Source organism: Mytilus edulis, chromosome 1 (genome assembly GCF_963676685.1).
Source record: "Mytilus edulis chromosome 1, xbMytEdul2.2, whole genome shotgun sequence".
NCBI classification, from domain to species: Eukaryota; Metazoa; Mollusca; class Bivalvia; order Mytilida; family Mytilidae; genus Mytilus; species Mytilus edulis.
In genome coordinates, this window is record NC_092344.1 from 101,670,261 (window position 1) to 101,687,771 (window position 17,511).

Consider the following 17,511-nt stretch of genomic DNA (forward strand, 5'->3'; position numbering starts at 1 on the left):
CAAAATTGCCCGGGGGCAAAAAAGAGGTTATTGGTTATTGTACCCTGATTCCAAATGACGTCACGTGACGTCATTGCATCCTTAACGACACGTTTGTGATAACATGTTTTAGATTTTACCTTTGATGTTTCATTAAATTGTTATAATTGACCTTTTTTCTCATTTCTGCAGAACTTAAATATGTGCTTAAAAGATAATAACATGTCTTTCCCATATTGGCCTGGATATCATGCCTCGACCCACATCGGGCCTCGGCTAAAGCCTCGAGGCCGATATGGGAGTCTCGGGATGATACCAGAGCCAATATGGAAAAGTGCATGTTATAAACTATACGTATTTTATGAAGAACTCACAAATCTGCGTAATCGCTGAGGAAAAGTAGTCCGTATGACATTTTAAACTTGCTATTGACCTTACGAAAAGCCAATAGTAAACAAATCTGTAACATTTTTGCAAAATAATTTATGAAAACATTTTTTTGTAACACCTATTCCTATAAGACCTCAATAAGTATGACACGAGAATATGATCACCTCATATAGTAGAAAGATAACATGTTTACCTCCATAAGGGAATAATCAGAATATCTACAAAAATAAAGGTGAATTCAATAAGGGACGACATCAAAAGTTCAATGTAGGATAAAAGGATAAAACAAACTTAGTTCATATAGTTTTTTTTACAGACCCCCCTACCCCCTCTTAACTTAATTTGGGAAAAAATTTATTAACCAATAAGGATATATATAAAACTGATGTCAATTAAACAAAACTTGCAGCAATTTTGATCCCCACCCAACCCCCAAACTATTTGAATTAAGGTTTTTATCCTTCATTGATTTTTTATGACGTCCCTTACAATAGGCAGTGTCTTTTTTTTTTTTGGCGGCTCTGGTTTCAAATATCTTATGTCTAGCTGGCAAAATAGCATTCATATTATCTTGGTCCCTATTGTATTTATTTTTTAAAAACAATATTAAAAAAAGACAACAAAGCAATAATTGATTCATCGGGTATTTGAATTACTTGCAAATGTGTCTCGAAGTGAATTATATGAATGATAATGTGCATTCTGTCAACCCCTTAAATATAGTTGTCTTTACTTCCGTCCGTGGTATAACCCTTATACTTATAATTGAATCAGACAGACAATAAAAATTGAACATTCAAACTCATAAGTCGAGAAAAACTGACAAAGCAATTGAAAAACATGAAAGACGACGAAAAACAAACAAACAAGTTCACAACATACTCTTAACTCTGTTGATGTTTGTCTCTAAATGGCGAAGATACTTGTAAATGCAGACAGGTGAGTCTGCTACAATGCGCGAGGAAATCAGTATCGTATGCTTATATTAGGAATTCAGATTTTCATGCTTCTAAATGTTTTTGTGTACTGATCTATGCTAGTAAAGTTACCTTCAAAAAGGTTGGATTTCATGTTTTTGACACTTTTTTAAATACTGTATACGTAGTTATCATATTATATTCTTGTTAAAATCATATCTATTGGGCATATTTGCAGTCGACGTATATGCCTTTGTATTTCTTCTTTATTTTCCGGTATAAGGAGGAAAAACTTTTCGACCTATTTGCATCAAAATCTTTGGTGTAATATTACTAATGAAGAATTTCGATTGACAACATCATTGGTGTTACATCAAATTATACCACACAACATTTCATACGTTTTATCGTTTTGTCAATGAACAAAGGTAACTAAAGCGCTGAAATCGTGGAAGTATCCTTATTAAAAATATTCATCAGAAAAAAGGAGGATATAAATAAAGCATGTTTATACTTTAAAATCTATGTCTTCTATTTTTTGTGCTTATGAATAGAGAAGTTATGATGATGTCTTATCTTTTTAGGAATTTTTCGTTCCACAACAAGACTTACGCCGATAACTTTCACCTTTCCAATTAGGGGAAACGACCGTCGCGGATTACATACAACAGCTAGAACTACTGCTCAGCATCCATCTAATCCTAACCAACTATCCTCGTCAAAAATACCATTATATTCATCATCAAGAAGTGAAGTTCAATCTTTTACAGGCTTAAAAACTCAGACTATATTACCATCATCATTGTCACAAAAAGTGTTGTCTTCCACTGGGGCGAATTCAGACAACATTTATTCTACTTCATCATTTACATTTCCACCAACAAATATTGCAGTTTTGTCTTTAGACCAGCCAATATTTTCATCAACTAAAAGTGTACTATCGGGTGAATCTTTCATGGAAATTAAAAGAAATTTAACCTCATCAATGTTATTTGGATATCCATTATCTTCGTCAGCCAACTCATATTTTAAATTACATCTATTTGATAGTTCTAGTTCACATAATGCTGTTTCTTTCAAGACTGAAAATGAGGCACTTACTTTACTGAACGCAGCATCGCATAAAACTGTAATCTCAACCACTTCTGTTCAAAACTCAATACACGCAGAAAGCCTTAGAAACATGCAAAGACCTCATGTGAAGAACTTGATATCTGTCGATAGTTTGCTATTTTCGGAATCAGCAGAGCGGAAGGATGTTTCTGACTCAATAACACCAACAATCCTTGCACGTAAAGACCATTCTCGATTATCGAATGGAGACAATATTCATTATCAAACAGAAGACAGTATAAACCAGTTATTTAGTGCCTCATACGCATCATCTGTTATGAATCATTTAACGTACGAAGAGGGTATAGTGTTTTCTCGTAAAATTAGCATCCATACAGAGGAGCACTTACCATCGTCTTCGATTTCCCCAGAAAAGACTTTGTCGCTTTCCAAATTGCAGTCATCGTTTTCCTCTCGTATTTCACATTTTCCTTCATCATTAATTAAACCTAGTTTATTTGTACAACAAAGTAGTAGTTCAACTTTAAAAGATAGTTCAACAGTCTCTGTTTGGAATAAGACAACAACAGTTACACCAGATACTCCGCGTACAAAAAGTTTATTTTTAGAACATCTTGGGCTATTTATTATAGTCCCATGTACAGTATGTTTCCTATGCATTAGTTTTTGTTATATTGTTATCTGCATAAGACGGAAAGTACAGACAAGAAGTTGGACATGTCGACAAGAGGAGTACTATACGAAAGTATGTATCTAAATTTAAAATTTTAACTGATATCTTATAGAATTTCAGTCTTTGTTTTTATGATGTGCTGTTCTGAGTTTGCAAAAAGTTAAACGTATTCAAACATGTTTAACCCCATCACATTTTTAAGGTGCATGTCCCATATCAGACGCCTATACTTCAGTGGTTGCCTTTTCTTCCCGTCTGCCATAATTAATATTTTCATTACAGTTTTAAAATTAAAAATCAGGCCGTTGATGATCACGCCGGGACTTGCAACAATGTTTTAATTATATATAGGAAGATGTGGTATGAGTGCCAATAAGACAACTCTCCATCCAAATAACAATTTATAAAAGTAAACCATTAAAGGTCAATGTACGGCCTTCAACACGGAATCTTAACAATAGATAAGTGTGATATATATTTAACTGCAAAATTTATTTTATTTATTGGTGTTTGCTTTATATCCAGTGGCAAAAAATTCATCGATGTCTAGAACGAGAGGAAAAAAAACTGGAAATATAGAAAATTAGAGTGTGAAGCTAAGGACAGAAATGTTGGCTTTCAACAGGCAACATATTGGTCCATTAGGGAGTAGTTGCATGGATTCTTTAACATGCGAGATATCGTATATACATTACTAAATGTACTATTTTTTAAAGTATGATGAGAAACATATCTTCATCATTTTCATAAATATATTAGCCTGAACTAGAAAAAGGTTTTATTTTAGTTCATTTTTCGAAAAGTTTGTCACAACTTTTTACATTTTTCATGATTTCATATGTGGCACCAACCGTCTCCAAATTGAATATTTGGTTGAAACGTAAAAGTTATGGCATATAAAGAACATTTTAGCATATACATTTCTGGGGGAAAGGTGTCGCCACTGTCAATCTTTCAGGAAACTGCCGTTATATGCAAAACAAATCATGTTTTAACTAAATTGTTCTACATCTATAACGTCACAAGTACATCATTCATGAAGCACATAAACTCACTTTGAAATTATTAGTTTAGGTTATGTTTGTTAAAAACATTATTTTAGGAGGTGTTATTGATGACGAATCCCTCTTGTTTTCAGTAAGTAATATATAAGATGATTACTGTAATCAATGTATGAATTTTGTCTAACGCAGAGTATTTATCAGTACCGTGTGGTAGTAAGAGAAAATAGTGAAATAAAAAAAATATACCGAAGTTCTATGCCATAGCAATATCAAGAGCTCAAACACATCAAACGAATGGAAAACAACTGTCATATTCCTGACTTTGTACAGGCTTTTCTTTATAGAAAATGGTGGATTAAACAAGGCTTTTTGCTGCTATCCCAACCTCTCACTTGTACGACATTCGTATAAATGGGAACGCTTTAGTCCAACGAAAACAAAAATCATCATATGATCATTAAGTATATATATAAATAATCTTATCCCGTGTGATAAAAACCCAAATAAATATGTCTCCTCCTTCATTCACGATGAAATAAAATTTAAAGCAAAAATGAAGAAAAGTCATATCATTGAATTTATATGGTTAAGAGAGAGAAAGAGGAGACACATATGGTGTAATCGAAAATCATACGTCTGCTAAAAACAGACAACACAAAAGCATGGCCAAAAATTAAAAACGACGAAAAGACCGGCAACTAAAAACAAACCAATTTAGAGAAAAGTAAAGATTAGGCTACTAAAACCATAGAAATCCGAAGTTGAAAACACTCCGGAAGGGTAAGCAGTGTCTGTTCCATATGTCATTACATAATTGAATCATAATATTACTAAAAGACAAATTAAAATGAAACCATTTTCATCCATTTTTTGCAGTGTGAGAAAGATTTACTCATGACGTCACACCCACGTAAGAGTTTGTTTTTAGAAAACCCTGTTCCTGATGAAGAGATGCTAGATGATGAAAATCAAATGACAGAAAAAGATTCCTTGCGTTTATCTTTAGAAATAATTGATATAGGTTCAGCATCAACTGCTTCTTTACATGACAGTAGTGATGGATATGTTATCCCAATCAGTGAACTGGAACCTACCGAACATCCACATTCATCAGAGGATACCAAATTTTGAAAATTGTGAAAATGATAAACAAGCTAGGAAAGTGAAGGTGAAAATAACATAGTTCACTAGACTGTAAGTCTCAGGAGTTATTCCGTCAAAACTTTTATATACTGGAATATAGTGTTTGTCTCGCCAGACTATTTGTACTTTACGTAATCTTTTTATAGTATTTATATATATATTATTATAAGTAATTTTGTGTTTTCCATGTATGTTTTGATGTTATACATTTAGTAAATTGAAAAAAGGAGGTTTTTGTTTTAGTGATAAGCCATATTAAAAAAAAATTAAATGATGTTTTAATATTTTGTTTACGAAATGAGCAATACAAGACATTGCATAAGAATAACATAATTGTAGATTTGTGATCAATTTATTTTAATCATTTTTAAATAATCAATTGGTCATCCCTTTGTATAGTATGGATCCTTGCCATCACAGCACTTTTTAAAGCCACCTCCTTTGCTGATATACCAATCACACTCGTAGCCTATACCTTTGTGGTATTTATATCCATAATATTTTCTTTGGCATGTTGCATAATTGAAATAACAATGCTTTGGCTTTTTTGGATTCATCTGACATTTTTCCTGGAAAATATGAAATTATAAAGAAACTTTAAAGTATCTATGAATTATGCCAGCATATTTATGTTTCTAGCTGCTACCTTTTGAAACAAAAAGTATACCAATTGATTTCAGAACATGTTAATTGAAACAGGTGTTATAGTTATCAAAGGTACCAGGATTATAATTTAGTACGCCAGACGCGCGTTTCGTCTACATAAGACTCATCAGTGACGCTCATATCAAAATATTTATTAAGCCAAACAAGTAAAAAGTTGAAGAGCATTGAGGATCCAAAATTCCAAAAAGTTGTGCCAAATACGGCTAAGGTAATCTATGCCTGGGATAAGAAAATCCTTAGTTTTCGAACAATTCAAAGTTTTGTTAACAGGAAATTTGTAAAAATTACCACATTATTCATATTCATGTCAACACCGAAGTGTTATGACTTTTGTTTCATTTTAGTACAAATCTACTAAAAGTCATTAACATGTATATACTTGATTGTATTGTTATGAAAAGTTTATTTTAAATGAACATACCATACACCCAGACTGTTGTCTATATCTGTATTTAATGGCATTATGTTGGTGTGGCGTCACTTTTGTCCATTTCTTATTAAATCCACATTTATTGATCCAGTATTCATTACCAATCATGGTGCCTAATTGAAATAATAGAAACACTTCAACAGGTCATTCTGATTCTACCATATAAAATAAACAAACAAAAATGAACAAAACAAACATACACAAAAGGTAAAAATATCAAAAATTGGGGTACAGCGGTCAACATTGTGTTTTAATCTGAATCACTATAAAACTAAGAAAAACGTTAAATAGAAAACAAAAGGGCATATAGGCAAAGCGCATTAACAAAAATGAAAGACAAAAATACAAAACTTTTCCATAACACAATGACGGGATATAGCTTGCAGATATTATTGTTTGCTGTATTCATATTAGCATTGAAATCATTACGCGGTAATCTATTGATAATAATAACTATTATTAAATTAACTTACCAGCCAATCTCATTTCATGAGGACGCGTCTGATATTAAACACGTACATTAGTATGTGTCAGTTTGCAAGGGCGATATTTTTTTTATCTTAAATTTTCCCACTTATTTTACAAAGACTTTTAAAGGTTAAAATATGTAGCAGACTATTAATTTGACATATCGTTCATTATTAATTCCAATTGATGTAAAACTAAATAGTTCTTTTTTTTACCGCCAAGGAATATTTATCGCTTTGAAACTATGTAAGGTTAACTACATCAACACATCGTATGGTAACATCACTGGATTTTATTTTACTGAATGTCTTAAAGCCCAAAATACAGTAAACGGACGATGTTACAGATTCTTTAAATGTTTGTATGCAGTTCGTTGTTGTTGAAAATAAAATTAATTATTTTGTATAGAATGCACTTACCATCGACGAAAAACATTCGATTAATAATTCTTAAGTTTTTGTGATTTCAAAGCTTATCCAGCAAACAAATGATTTGATCGACGCAAATAACCATGAAGTCACTGGTTATGTGTGTAAAAGTTTGGTTTTATATGCATAATTATGCGTTACGAATATGTCGTTGCAGTGCTGTGCAACCGTAAAAGAAAACATATTTTCACAACGAAAACTGTTGTAGAATTATTTTATATAAATCAAACAAATCTAGCGAACTGGGTTGTTTTAAGACGAATCATCGTTTTCCCTCTGTTTTACGTGCTTTGTTTGAGTTTGAGTATTTTCTTCATAACGGCAAATAGATTGTAGCTTGTAAGAAATTGATAATGGTTTTTTTGCACAAGTGAAGATATAGAACTTGTTGCGTAAACCGTATATATTGGACGATGTCCGTAGTCTTTCGGAACACCGGATATTATTCGGAATACATCTGTTCTTTCCATGGCCACCTTGCATATACATGCACAATAGCTTATTTATTGACCTGTTGAATAAGCATGAGCATCTTAAAGTTGCTTTAGAGATATGTTACATATGATGCATAATTTATAATGACAAAAGCTACTTTAATTATCATTTGAATACTTCCTTGCACGCAATTACAAGCTGCTAATATTTACTTTCTATATATGCGTAGTTATTTTAGTTAGAGTCAAACGTTGAAACCAGCTGTGTTAAGATATGAGATAAGATTTCATGTAAGCAATACGATTTATATTCGAAACGAGATTTATTAACTAAAATCTATTAAAGAAGTATTAATAATTACTATCATTTCATTTAAGATAACGGGTCTAGGGAATATGTACATGATGTACAAAGCAGGCTATTTTTTTCATACTGAAGTCTTTCTTGCACTTTCTTTAAATTTGACGTCTATGATAGACCAAGGACGTCTATACATAATCTAAAATACGTGCCTCGAATAGGTGTAAAAACGAGGATTTTTCAAAATAAAATATCGTTTATGAAAACAACGTTAAAAATTATGAAAGTATATTTCCGTTTTTATTTTCATTTAAATTGCAAATTTAAGATTATTTAATTCTTTGTTTAAATATTGCAACATTATTTACTTTTTATTAAAACTATGAGGTCACATAACCTCTGGATCCTTTTCGTCATTAAAATGTGACTGATAAGTAGGTATTCAAGATGGAAAAAAAACCTGAAATCTAAATCTAAAATATATTTAAAAAAATACATTTGACCATGCAGAGTGTAAGAAATAATACTTCAAGCATTATTTCTTTTAAAAGTGGCACATTAGATTCGTTCTTTCATTGCGTCAAATGTTTTTTTTTTAAATATATATTAGATTTATCAATTAATCAACGAATCAAATGTGCCACTTTAATTACGACTGATAACCTTAAAATTAATCATGCATGCAATTTTAGCAGTCTTAACATTGTCGGCGTTAAGATATCAAATATAAAAAAAGAAAATGTCATGGGTATGATGTCAATGAGACAACTGTCTACAAGAAACCAAAATAACACAGAAATAACAAACTATTGGTCACCGTACGGCCTTCAACAATGAGAAAAGCACATACCGCATAGTCGGCTTTAAAAGACCCCGAAATTACAATGTAAAACAATAGTCAAAACAGAAAATTAACAAAGTCCGTATACGTAACTTAGTTGCTCGCCAGAGTAACGCTAAGCAAGCGTTAAACGCGCGTTGCATACGTTTGAAGTACGTCGAAATGCAAAGGTATACGCTTGGTGAACGCTTTTACTCCACGAAATTTTTATTGAGCATAAAAAAAACCCATTCAGCTCAAGCGTGTGTTAAGCGTACACCTGTACGCTACACACACATAATATACACGCTACAAGGGCTTTGAAAACGCTACAGATAAGTTTGAGACACGTTAAGGGCACGTTGAATACGCTTCAAGATCGTTAGACTTTAACTAAAACAAACACCCCATCATGTCCAAGAAACTCCGAAAGCACGGATTTTCGTTCCAGATACGACCGGGACACGTCTCAAATACGTTCAATAGACTTTTTTCCTTCGTAGCGTACATTCCATCTACGTTAGACATACGCCAGACATACGCCAACATTCGTCACCTGAACGCCAGATAAACGCTTAGGTACAATTCTCGCACGACCAATACACGCTTTAAGCTCGTAATTGTGCACACGATACAGATATGATTGACAGGTTGAATGCATCCAAAATTACCTGCGTGCATGATTTTTTTACCACGGCCGACGTACGTCGGAGCTATACGTTGATGTGTGACGCCGGTATTACATTAAGTAAACAATCAATCACTGGGGTAAAGCTGATGACCGTAACTGCATTCACGGTCATCCCAATATGTCGGATGAAAAATTAGGTCAGTTTCTGTATTATCTGTTAAAGTGTTTCTATATCATTTTCTTTACAAATCGTACATTGAAACGATGTAAATTTATAAAAGAATCACTCGTGAATCAATAATTACATCCGAGAAATGTGCATGAAACGGGAAATTCGATTTGAAAAAATCGTTAAGATGACCGTAAATCATAATCAAAATATTTTCAAGATGACCGTAACATAAAACAAGGATGACCGTGATTGGTAAAAAGATGACCGTAACTTGTAAAGGATGACCGTAAATTGCATATTTCTCGTAAACAATGAAATATTTATTGATATCGACGTTAAAATTTTAACACAAATTGACAGCGATACGACGAAAATTTGAAGAAACATGAATGTGTCCTTGGTACACGGATGCCTCATCTACACTATCATTTTCCAATTTTAGTGGACTATGAAAATGGGATAAAACTGTAATTTGGCATTATAATTAAATAGATCATACCATAGGGAAAATGTGTACTAAGTTTCAATTTTATTTAACTTGAAACTGGACAAACGGACAAACAAACAGACGAACGGACGAACGTACGCACAGACCAGAAAAACATAATGCCAATAAATGGAGCATTAAAAACATTAATAATACATACGAATATTTGGTAATCGAGCCCATGTGTATGGTTCAAGAGGAAGCAGATTAAAATCTTAATTTGTCTTGATATATGCAGGCGGAAACACTTTTGAAATAGAACAAAAGAATCGAAGCTCTGTGTTTATCGAGAAAGCGATAAATATTAACTGTAATGTTTGATATAGTAACAAAATTTTAAAAAGTTAATAGAAACAAATAAAACGACAATTTTCTTATTTTAAAAACACCATTTGCATAAGTTTTCAACGTATCTATTACATAGTAATGCAAAACAATAAGATATCAAGTCGACGACATGGTTCTTATCGGGGCCTTTTATAGCTGACTATGCGGTATGGGCTTTGCTCATTGTTGAAGGCCTTACGGTTACCTATAGTTGTTAATGTTTGTGTCATTTTGGTCTTTTCTGGATAGCTGTCTCATTGGCAATAATAACACATCTTCTTTTTTATATATAGTATCTATAAGTTGGATGTAGAAAATGCATAACCTCCGATTTTTTTTTATCACGGACGGAGAAGATATCAATCTTTTAGTTCAGAAATTTTTGTGTCTGTCCTTACATTATGTGAATCAAGAAAAAAATCCCCAAAACAGGTAACGATTGTATCGAAACGAGAAAAATCGAGTGCCCCTTTTTATGTTGGGGCATGTTTGGGGTGAATATTTTGTCTTTAAAACGTAGAAAGCAAGAGTATTTTATATAGCATCTCGCTTCAGATTCTATCATTATTATATATCAAAGCTACAGGTTGACTTTATAACGTAAAAAAAAACCAGTACGAAAAGATGAAATATATGGGTCAAGTGAGATACCTATCTAAAGAATCACAAAAACAGTGTAGGTGTGTTCGAATAGCTATTTTTTTTAAAAGTACTTGACGACAGTCTTTTAATTTGGATGATGAAAATGGATATCTTCGAAAAAATATGATTTTCTTGTGTGTGATAACTAGGGTTTATAATCTGCAACCACTGAAAATGTTTAGTCTACCCTTCCACGAAATATTTATTTAGAATTTTTTTAAATGCTTAAGAATTTTCAAAAATTCCATCTGACATCCGAACAGACAATATTTTTAAGTTGAATCAATGCAGACAAGATCATTAACTAATGCTCATTAGCTAGTAGATACATTTGTCTTTTAAAATATAACTGACATATAACGATCGATCGTAATGGTGCTATGTGGATAAATTTATCAGTTTTCAAGAGCAAAATTGGCAGAGCGTCATCCCTACAATGGCTTCCATTTCTACGATTGTGAGCATGAACTGGCGTAATGGGGAGATAATTTTGAAGAAGTAGAATCCTGACTGTATGAATAATATTTCTGTATATATACAAATTGACAACGTCCCGCCTTTTGATACGCTTTTCGTACAATACTATTTTAAGGATCTACTTTGCTGGAGCTCACCTTCACTAGTTTATTCGAATGATATTTTCAAAATGTTTCTGTTATTTTATTTGCACGACAAAATGAAAGACGATATAATATCAATGGGTGTACATGCAATTTTTTGGCATTTTTAAAAATGTGTATTTATTATATGTCTTTTAAAGGAATCCCAGAAACAAAAACAAATGTTTTGTCGAGCAGTTGAAGGCTGTGCACCGCATTTTTGTCATTATGCTTGTAAGGTGTCATTTTATCGCGCTTTTGTAGCATGTTTTCCCTTCCTGTTCATTTGCATGTCTTTAGGCAAATTCATTTTCAAAATTAAACCCTCTACTGTAAAAAAGATACATATGGTAATCTTTGCATTTGAAGCACGTCTTATTTTCTTCTACCTATAGTATAAGACTCTCATATTAATATGTGTATACCAACATGATTAATCATTTGATATAAAAAAAATAGTTATATAAATACGGATATTTCTTAGAATTGAGGGTCATCCTTTAAAAGTTACGGTCATCATTTACAAATTACGGTCATCTTAAAAGCAGTTACGGTCAGCCTTGTTATGAATCGCTGATTCTGTTACGGTCATCTCGATTGTGATTTACGGTCATCTTGGCGATTTTTTCAAATCGAATTTCCCGTTTCATGCACATTTCTCGGAAGTAATTAGTGATTTCCGAGTGATTCTTTTATAAATTTACATCGTTTCAATGTATGATTTGTAAAGAAAATGATATAGAAACACTTTAACAGACAATACAGAAACTGACCTAATTTTTCATCCGACATCTTGGGATGACCGTGAATGCAGTTACGGTCATCAGCTTTACCCCAGTGAATCAATGTCAGTTTCTAATTCTTATACAACAAAAGTAATATAAAACAATACGTCTTTATTAAACAATTTTCTAATATATAATGCCAAACAAGCAATGGAGTTTACGATTGCATTTCTTTTTTTTAAAGAAAGCAACTTGTTTTTCCATTGCAGTCAACACTTGGTTGATTTAGTAAGTAATATTTTCTTTAATAGTATATTTAACCTAAAGATTAATAATAGGAGTGTTGATGTTAATAATATACAAACCACAAAGAAGATATGTTTGTCCTACTTTTAAATTCATTCCACAATAACTCGTACGCCCCTTTGAATAGATTTGCATTGTTGTTTTCTTTTCACATGGTCCCTATTTCAAAATGAAAAGTAATTTACTTGATATATCATATGTATTATCTCAGAAAGAGGCATGCAAGGAAAATAGTGGTTAAGGAGGCTCGAGGGTATAAAAAATTCAGAAAAAAATCAAACATTTGTTTTTCATTACAAATTTTATTTATTTTCTTTTGTAGTTGTTACTTTATCATATGGTACAAAAATCATTCAAAACAATCAATTCGTGTTGGCCCCAGATGACTTTCAAAATGTAATGTGGTGGAAAAATGCCATTTTTTGGCTTTAAAATTGAAATATCTTTTTCAACTCATCGGTGACCTATCTTTTTTAATATAATTTCCATATAAGCTGTACTTAAGCTAAATTATTGTAAAATTTTAGCGATTTCTGTAATAAATTTCTTTTTTTTCTTTCGATATTACCTTTATTTCTCCTATTTCTTCAACAGAAAAAAACCGCCTTTACACAAATGTATGCTTCTTTCGAAGGCAGATTGTGAGCGCAAATGAACGGTGACGCTACTTTTTTATTTTATTTTTCTATTAACTATAAGATAAAGTTAATTTATAGAAAAATATAGAGAAATCCTATATAAATGATTTAGACCCGCGAACCCCCTTAATTTAGCGATTTCACTATTTGTATTTCATTACTGATTGAGCAAAACATATATATATATATATTAGGTTTTTCATATATCTCGTAGCTAGTGCCCCTTTAAGGCGCATTAGCTGTTTGTTTTATTTTGTTATTTTTAATGATAATTCATAAAATTGATCATTAACAGGAATGACAATAACTTATTAGACATTAACTATCAACAATAGAAGCATCTGAATAAAAGATGCGAATTTGTTTTAAACTTTGTTGAGCTAAATTTAAGATGTGCTATCAAAAAAAGCATTCAACAACACTAACATAGAATAAATTATGTATGTTAGAAAATAAATACAATCCACAGATATTCGGAAAACAAATATCTTGCATCAGTATGTACTGATTGATGCAAACATTTCTGTTTCAAATCGTATTTTGACACCCTGTAAAATGGCTTGACAGTTCTCTTTGATGATCTTTTCGTCAATTTCAATATCATCTTTAAATCTTAGAAATTCCTACTTCTGATGTCCTAAGTCACTTCGACTAAAGACTCGTTTTGCAACAAATGCAACCTCGGTGTTTAAAGGGGCACTAGCTACGAGATATATAAAAAACTAAAGAAAGATTTTTTGTTGTTAAATCAATAATGAAAGTGAAATAGTGAAATAATAATTCGCTTTTAGCATCCAAAATGGTTCAATTTTGTCAAATTAAGCGAACAAACATTGATAATTACTCATTCACTTGCAAGTGAATAAGTCGACCTCATTAAATCCGTATTCATGTGAACTTCAATTTAACCCCTTTCTAGAGGTTGACAACGCATGCATTGTACGTGTACTAGTTATTTAAAGAAAAAGAATGTCAACAATGAAAGTGAAACTACGGTAAATCATTTGATTATTGATTCGATCTATATAAAATCACTATTATACGGTTAAAAACAATGAGAAACATATATTTTTAATTTATAAAATAAACTCAAACAGACCTAAAAAAAATCCTATTGCACGTGTTGGTTTAATCTTTTCATATCTTTATTTATGTTTACATCGCTTATATGGTCATCTGAGGTCAAATCGATAGTTAATCATATGCATGGCGTCTGGACTAAAATACACACGAAACGAACCTTCATATTATCTACCCCATGCTCTGTAAACTGTTTATTTAGACTTTTAGTAGTTAGGATAAATGTTCAACATTATTATAAATCAAATATGAGAATTTGAGTCAAATCGGTGACCACGAATTTGACAGCTAGTGCCCCTTTAAAGGGACACTAGCTGTCTAATTCATATTAACCGATTTTAATCAAATTCTCATATTTTATTTACAACAATGTAAAAAATTTATCTTAAAAAGTCTAAAATAAACATCTAACAGGGCACGGGCATGAAAAGACGTAGCTTTGTTTCGTGTGTAATTTAGTCAAGACGCCATCATATTATTTATCGAATTGACCTCTGAAATAATCCGATGACCATATAAGCGATGTAAACATAAATAAAGATATAAATAGATTTATCAAACTCGTGCTGTTGGATTATTCTAGGTCTATTTAATTTCACATTATAGATGAAAAATAAATGTTTATCATCATTTTTACCTGTATTAGAATGATATTTTGTGGATCGAATCAGTCAATCAAATGATTTACCTTTGTTTCACTTTTAATGTTGACATTCTGATCCTTTAAACAGTTATTACTAATGTTAAATTCAAATTCAAATATATTTTATTGCTAATCAAAGCGCCCACAAGGAGCGGAACAATCATCATTAATTACATACAATGATAACAAGTGATTCAATATGATTAAGACACAATGTTATAAAAAAATAAATTTATTAAGACAAGTAGAAGAATACAACAAGCACAGTGTTTAATAATATAACTAGATTATAAAAGGGGGTCACTGGGCATAACTATATCTATATATCATTTAAGGAAACTTTCCTATATGAGGATAAATTTTCCAATAATTCTCCGAGTTTCTGGAGTATGAAAATATCTTCAGAGGACATTAGCCAAATAAATTGTGATTTAATATCTAAACCACTAAAATTTTTAAACCGTTATTTTATTTCATTTAAAAAGTTGAAACGAATATTTGAAAGTGTGTGGCACTGAAGAAGAAAATGAATTTCATCCTCAACCTCAGTACCACACAATTTTCCTGCAAAAGGTAATTTTCTAAGCAAAATCTGCTTTTAAAAAGTCTATACGTTCTAAGCTTGTTACCATATAGTTTATTGCCTCTGAAATCATTATTAATCTCAGTTTGCCATAATAAATCATATTTTGATTGCATCTTTTTGCATAAATAGTTTTTTTAACTTCGTCTTTAAATTAAGTGCATAATTTTCATTGATGCTAAAGTATTTAAAGTTATTTCAACTGATCGGGTGGAGCTTACGTTTTAATTTGAATAAGGACAGTCTATTTGAAAATGTGTGTGATAAGGATGATTGCCGTTATAATTATAACTGATTGCTAATCACCTATCAGTGTCATCAAAGGAATTTACAAAACAATGACTGGACACTTCATTGATGAGTTTATCCTAAAACACCTATCTATAGATGAACTGGTTTATTGTGAGCGAATCGGTTAAACTCCGCCCAGTCAAGTGAAAAAAATCGAGTAATAAATAACTTTACACATACAATTCACGTGTTATTTATCTCAAGGTAAGGGGTTAAATTGAAGTTCACATGAATACAGATTTAATGAGGTCGAATTATTCACTTATTGTATTTTAGCATATTTTGTCAAAATTGAACCGTACTGGCTGCTAAAAGCGAATTATTATTTCACTATTTGGATTTCATTAATGATTGAGCAAAACAAATAATATATTTATTTTTTTATATATCTCGTAGCTAGTGCCCCTTTAAAAGACAAAAGTTATGTTTCAGTTTCGAACTCTAAATAGTAAAGGAGGAATATTACATATATTCCAATTTCGATATTACAGACAATGAGAAAACAAGTTGTCAACCAAGCCTATAAAGTTAACAGTTCTTACCTTCAGTACCTTTTTGACATACACACTGTATTTGTTGTCATGCCTTTTATTTTCAGGGTCTTTACCATGGGGTGCATCCTCTACCCACACCTGTTTCTTTACTTTTACAGTTCCTTTAATGCCTTTATAAATAGAAAAGTAAAAAATATTGTCAAACATATATTCTCAAGATCATTCACGAACTCAGCTTAATAAACTTTTTTTTACATCTAATGGGCGAAGAAGATCCCAGACTGGTTCGAAAGTATGTTATGTCTTATTACAGTCTACCTTCTTTATCATTTTCCCGTCGTTTTTTGCTCCGTTTCAGCAATTGTTTACTGAGGATTCATTTATTTTCATGGGTACCAGGTTTGAGAAAAACCTGCAAATTCGTGGATATTTAATTTCGTGGTTTTGGCAAAGTCTGCATTCATTCCTATAGAAAATTTGTTATTAGTTGAAAATCTCAATTCGTGGTTCTCCTGTACCCACGAAAACCTAGAAAATTGGTGCCAACGAATATTAATGACTCCACAGCATAATAAATTGCTAAACCTTGTTTCGAATATTGATTCCTGTTGAATTTGGGTTAAAGCGTACCAAGTTAGTTTTTGCAATTCATTTACTACTTACAAAAGTCTGAAAAGTCAAATAACGTCATTGGATGGTATGGGCCTGGACATACACACTTGGTTTTCCTAGCTGATGCAGCCGTTAGTCCAACAACCATAAGTGTCAAAAGCTGCAACCTGTGTACAAAAAACAAATCTTAGATATTGCCATCAGTCTTGAAAAAAAACACTTTTAATAGACATGATTTAAGTTTTTTTTATTTACTTGGAGATTAATGGCTTCGTTTGCTTGGTCTGTTGTTGGTTTGATAGATTAAATACCTTTGAATTTGATTCAAATGAATATGAAAACATACTACTGTTGTTCAGTACACACAATTATTAGCTGGTAAGTGTTCCACTGTAAATAGCAGTTTTCATAAAAAGCTCAGAGGTTCTTTTTCTTTCTTTCTCTACAAGTTTAAAGTTTATCGAATGATAGTTTGGTGTTTATGGTCTTACCTCATTGTAGCTGCTCTTGGTCTGAATATAGTAATCTATGAATTAATTTTTCATATTTATAAG

The 17,511-nt window shown here is 31.7% G+C and overlaps 2 protein-coding genes across 5 annotated transcripts in view; one reads left to right on the plus strand and one right to left on the minus strand.

Moving 5' to 3' along the window:
- The window catches only part of LOC139498403 (serine-rich adhesin for platelets-like), a 27,291-nt gene extending 21,732 nt beyond the window's left edge, over nt 1-5,559 (plus strand). For 2 of the 4 annotated variants that reach the window (XM_071286788.1, XM_071286794.1), the window contains 2 exons: nt 1,871-3,105; nt 4,914-5,559. In XM_071286788.1, the coding sequence (XP_071142889.1) occupies nt 1,871-3,105; nt 4,914-5,168 (1,490 nt within the window). In that variant the 3' untranslated portion in view covers nt 5,169-5,559. Of the gene's footprint in view, nt 1-1,870; nt 3,106-4,135; nt 4,171-4,913 lie in introns of all 4 variants that reach the window. The other 2 variants (XM_071286801.1, XM_071286810.1) reach the window with 2 other exon arrangements.
- LOC139498433 (uncharacterized) lies at nt 5,514-17,472 on the minus strand. The gene is made up of 6 exons (XM_071286818.1): nt 17,449-17,472; nt 17,009-17,124; nt 16,394-16,515; nt 12,676-12,775; nt 6,268-6,389; nt 5,514-5,749 (listed from the first exon to the last, which is right to left on the minus strand). The coding sequence occupies exons 1-6, from the start codon at nt 17,451-17,453 to the stop codon at nt 5,564-5,566; spliced, it is 651 nt and encodes a 216-aa protein (XP_071142919.1). The 5' UTR covers nt 17,454-17,472; the 3' UTR covers nt 5,514-5,563.
- Between the last annotated feature and the right edge of the window lie 39 nt (nt 17,473-17,511).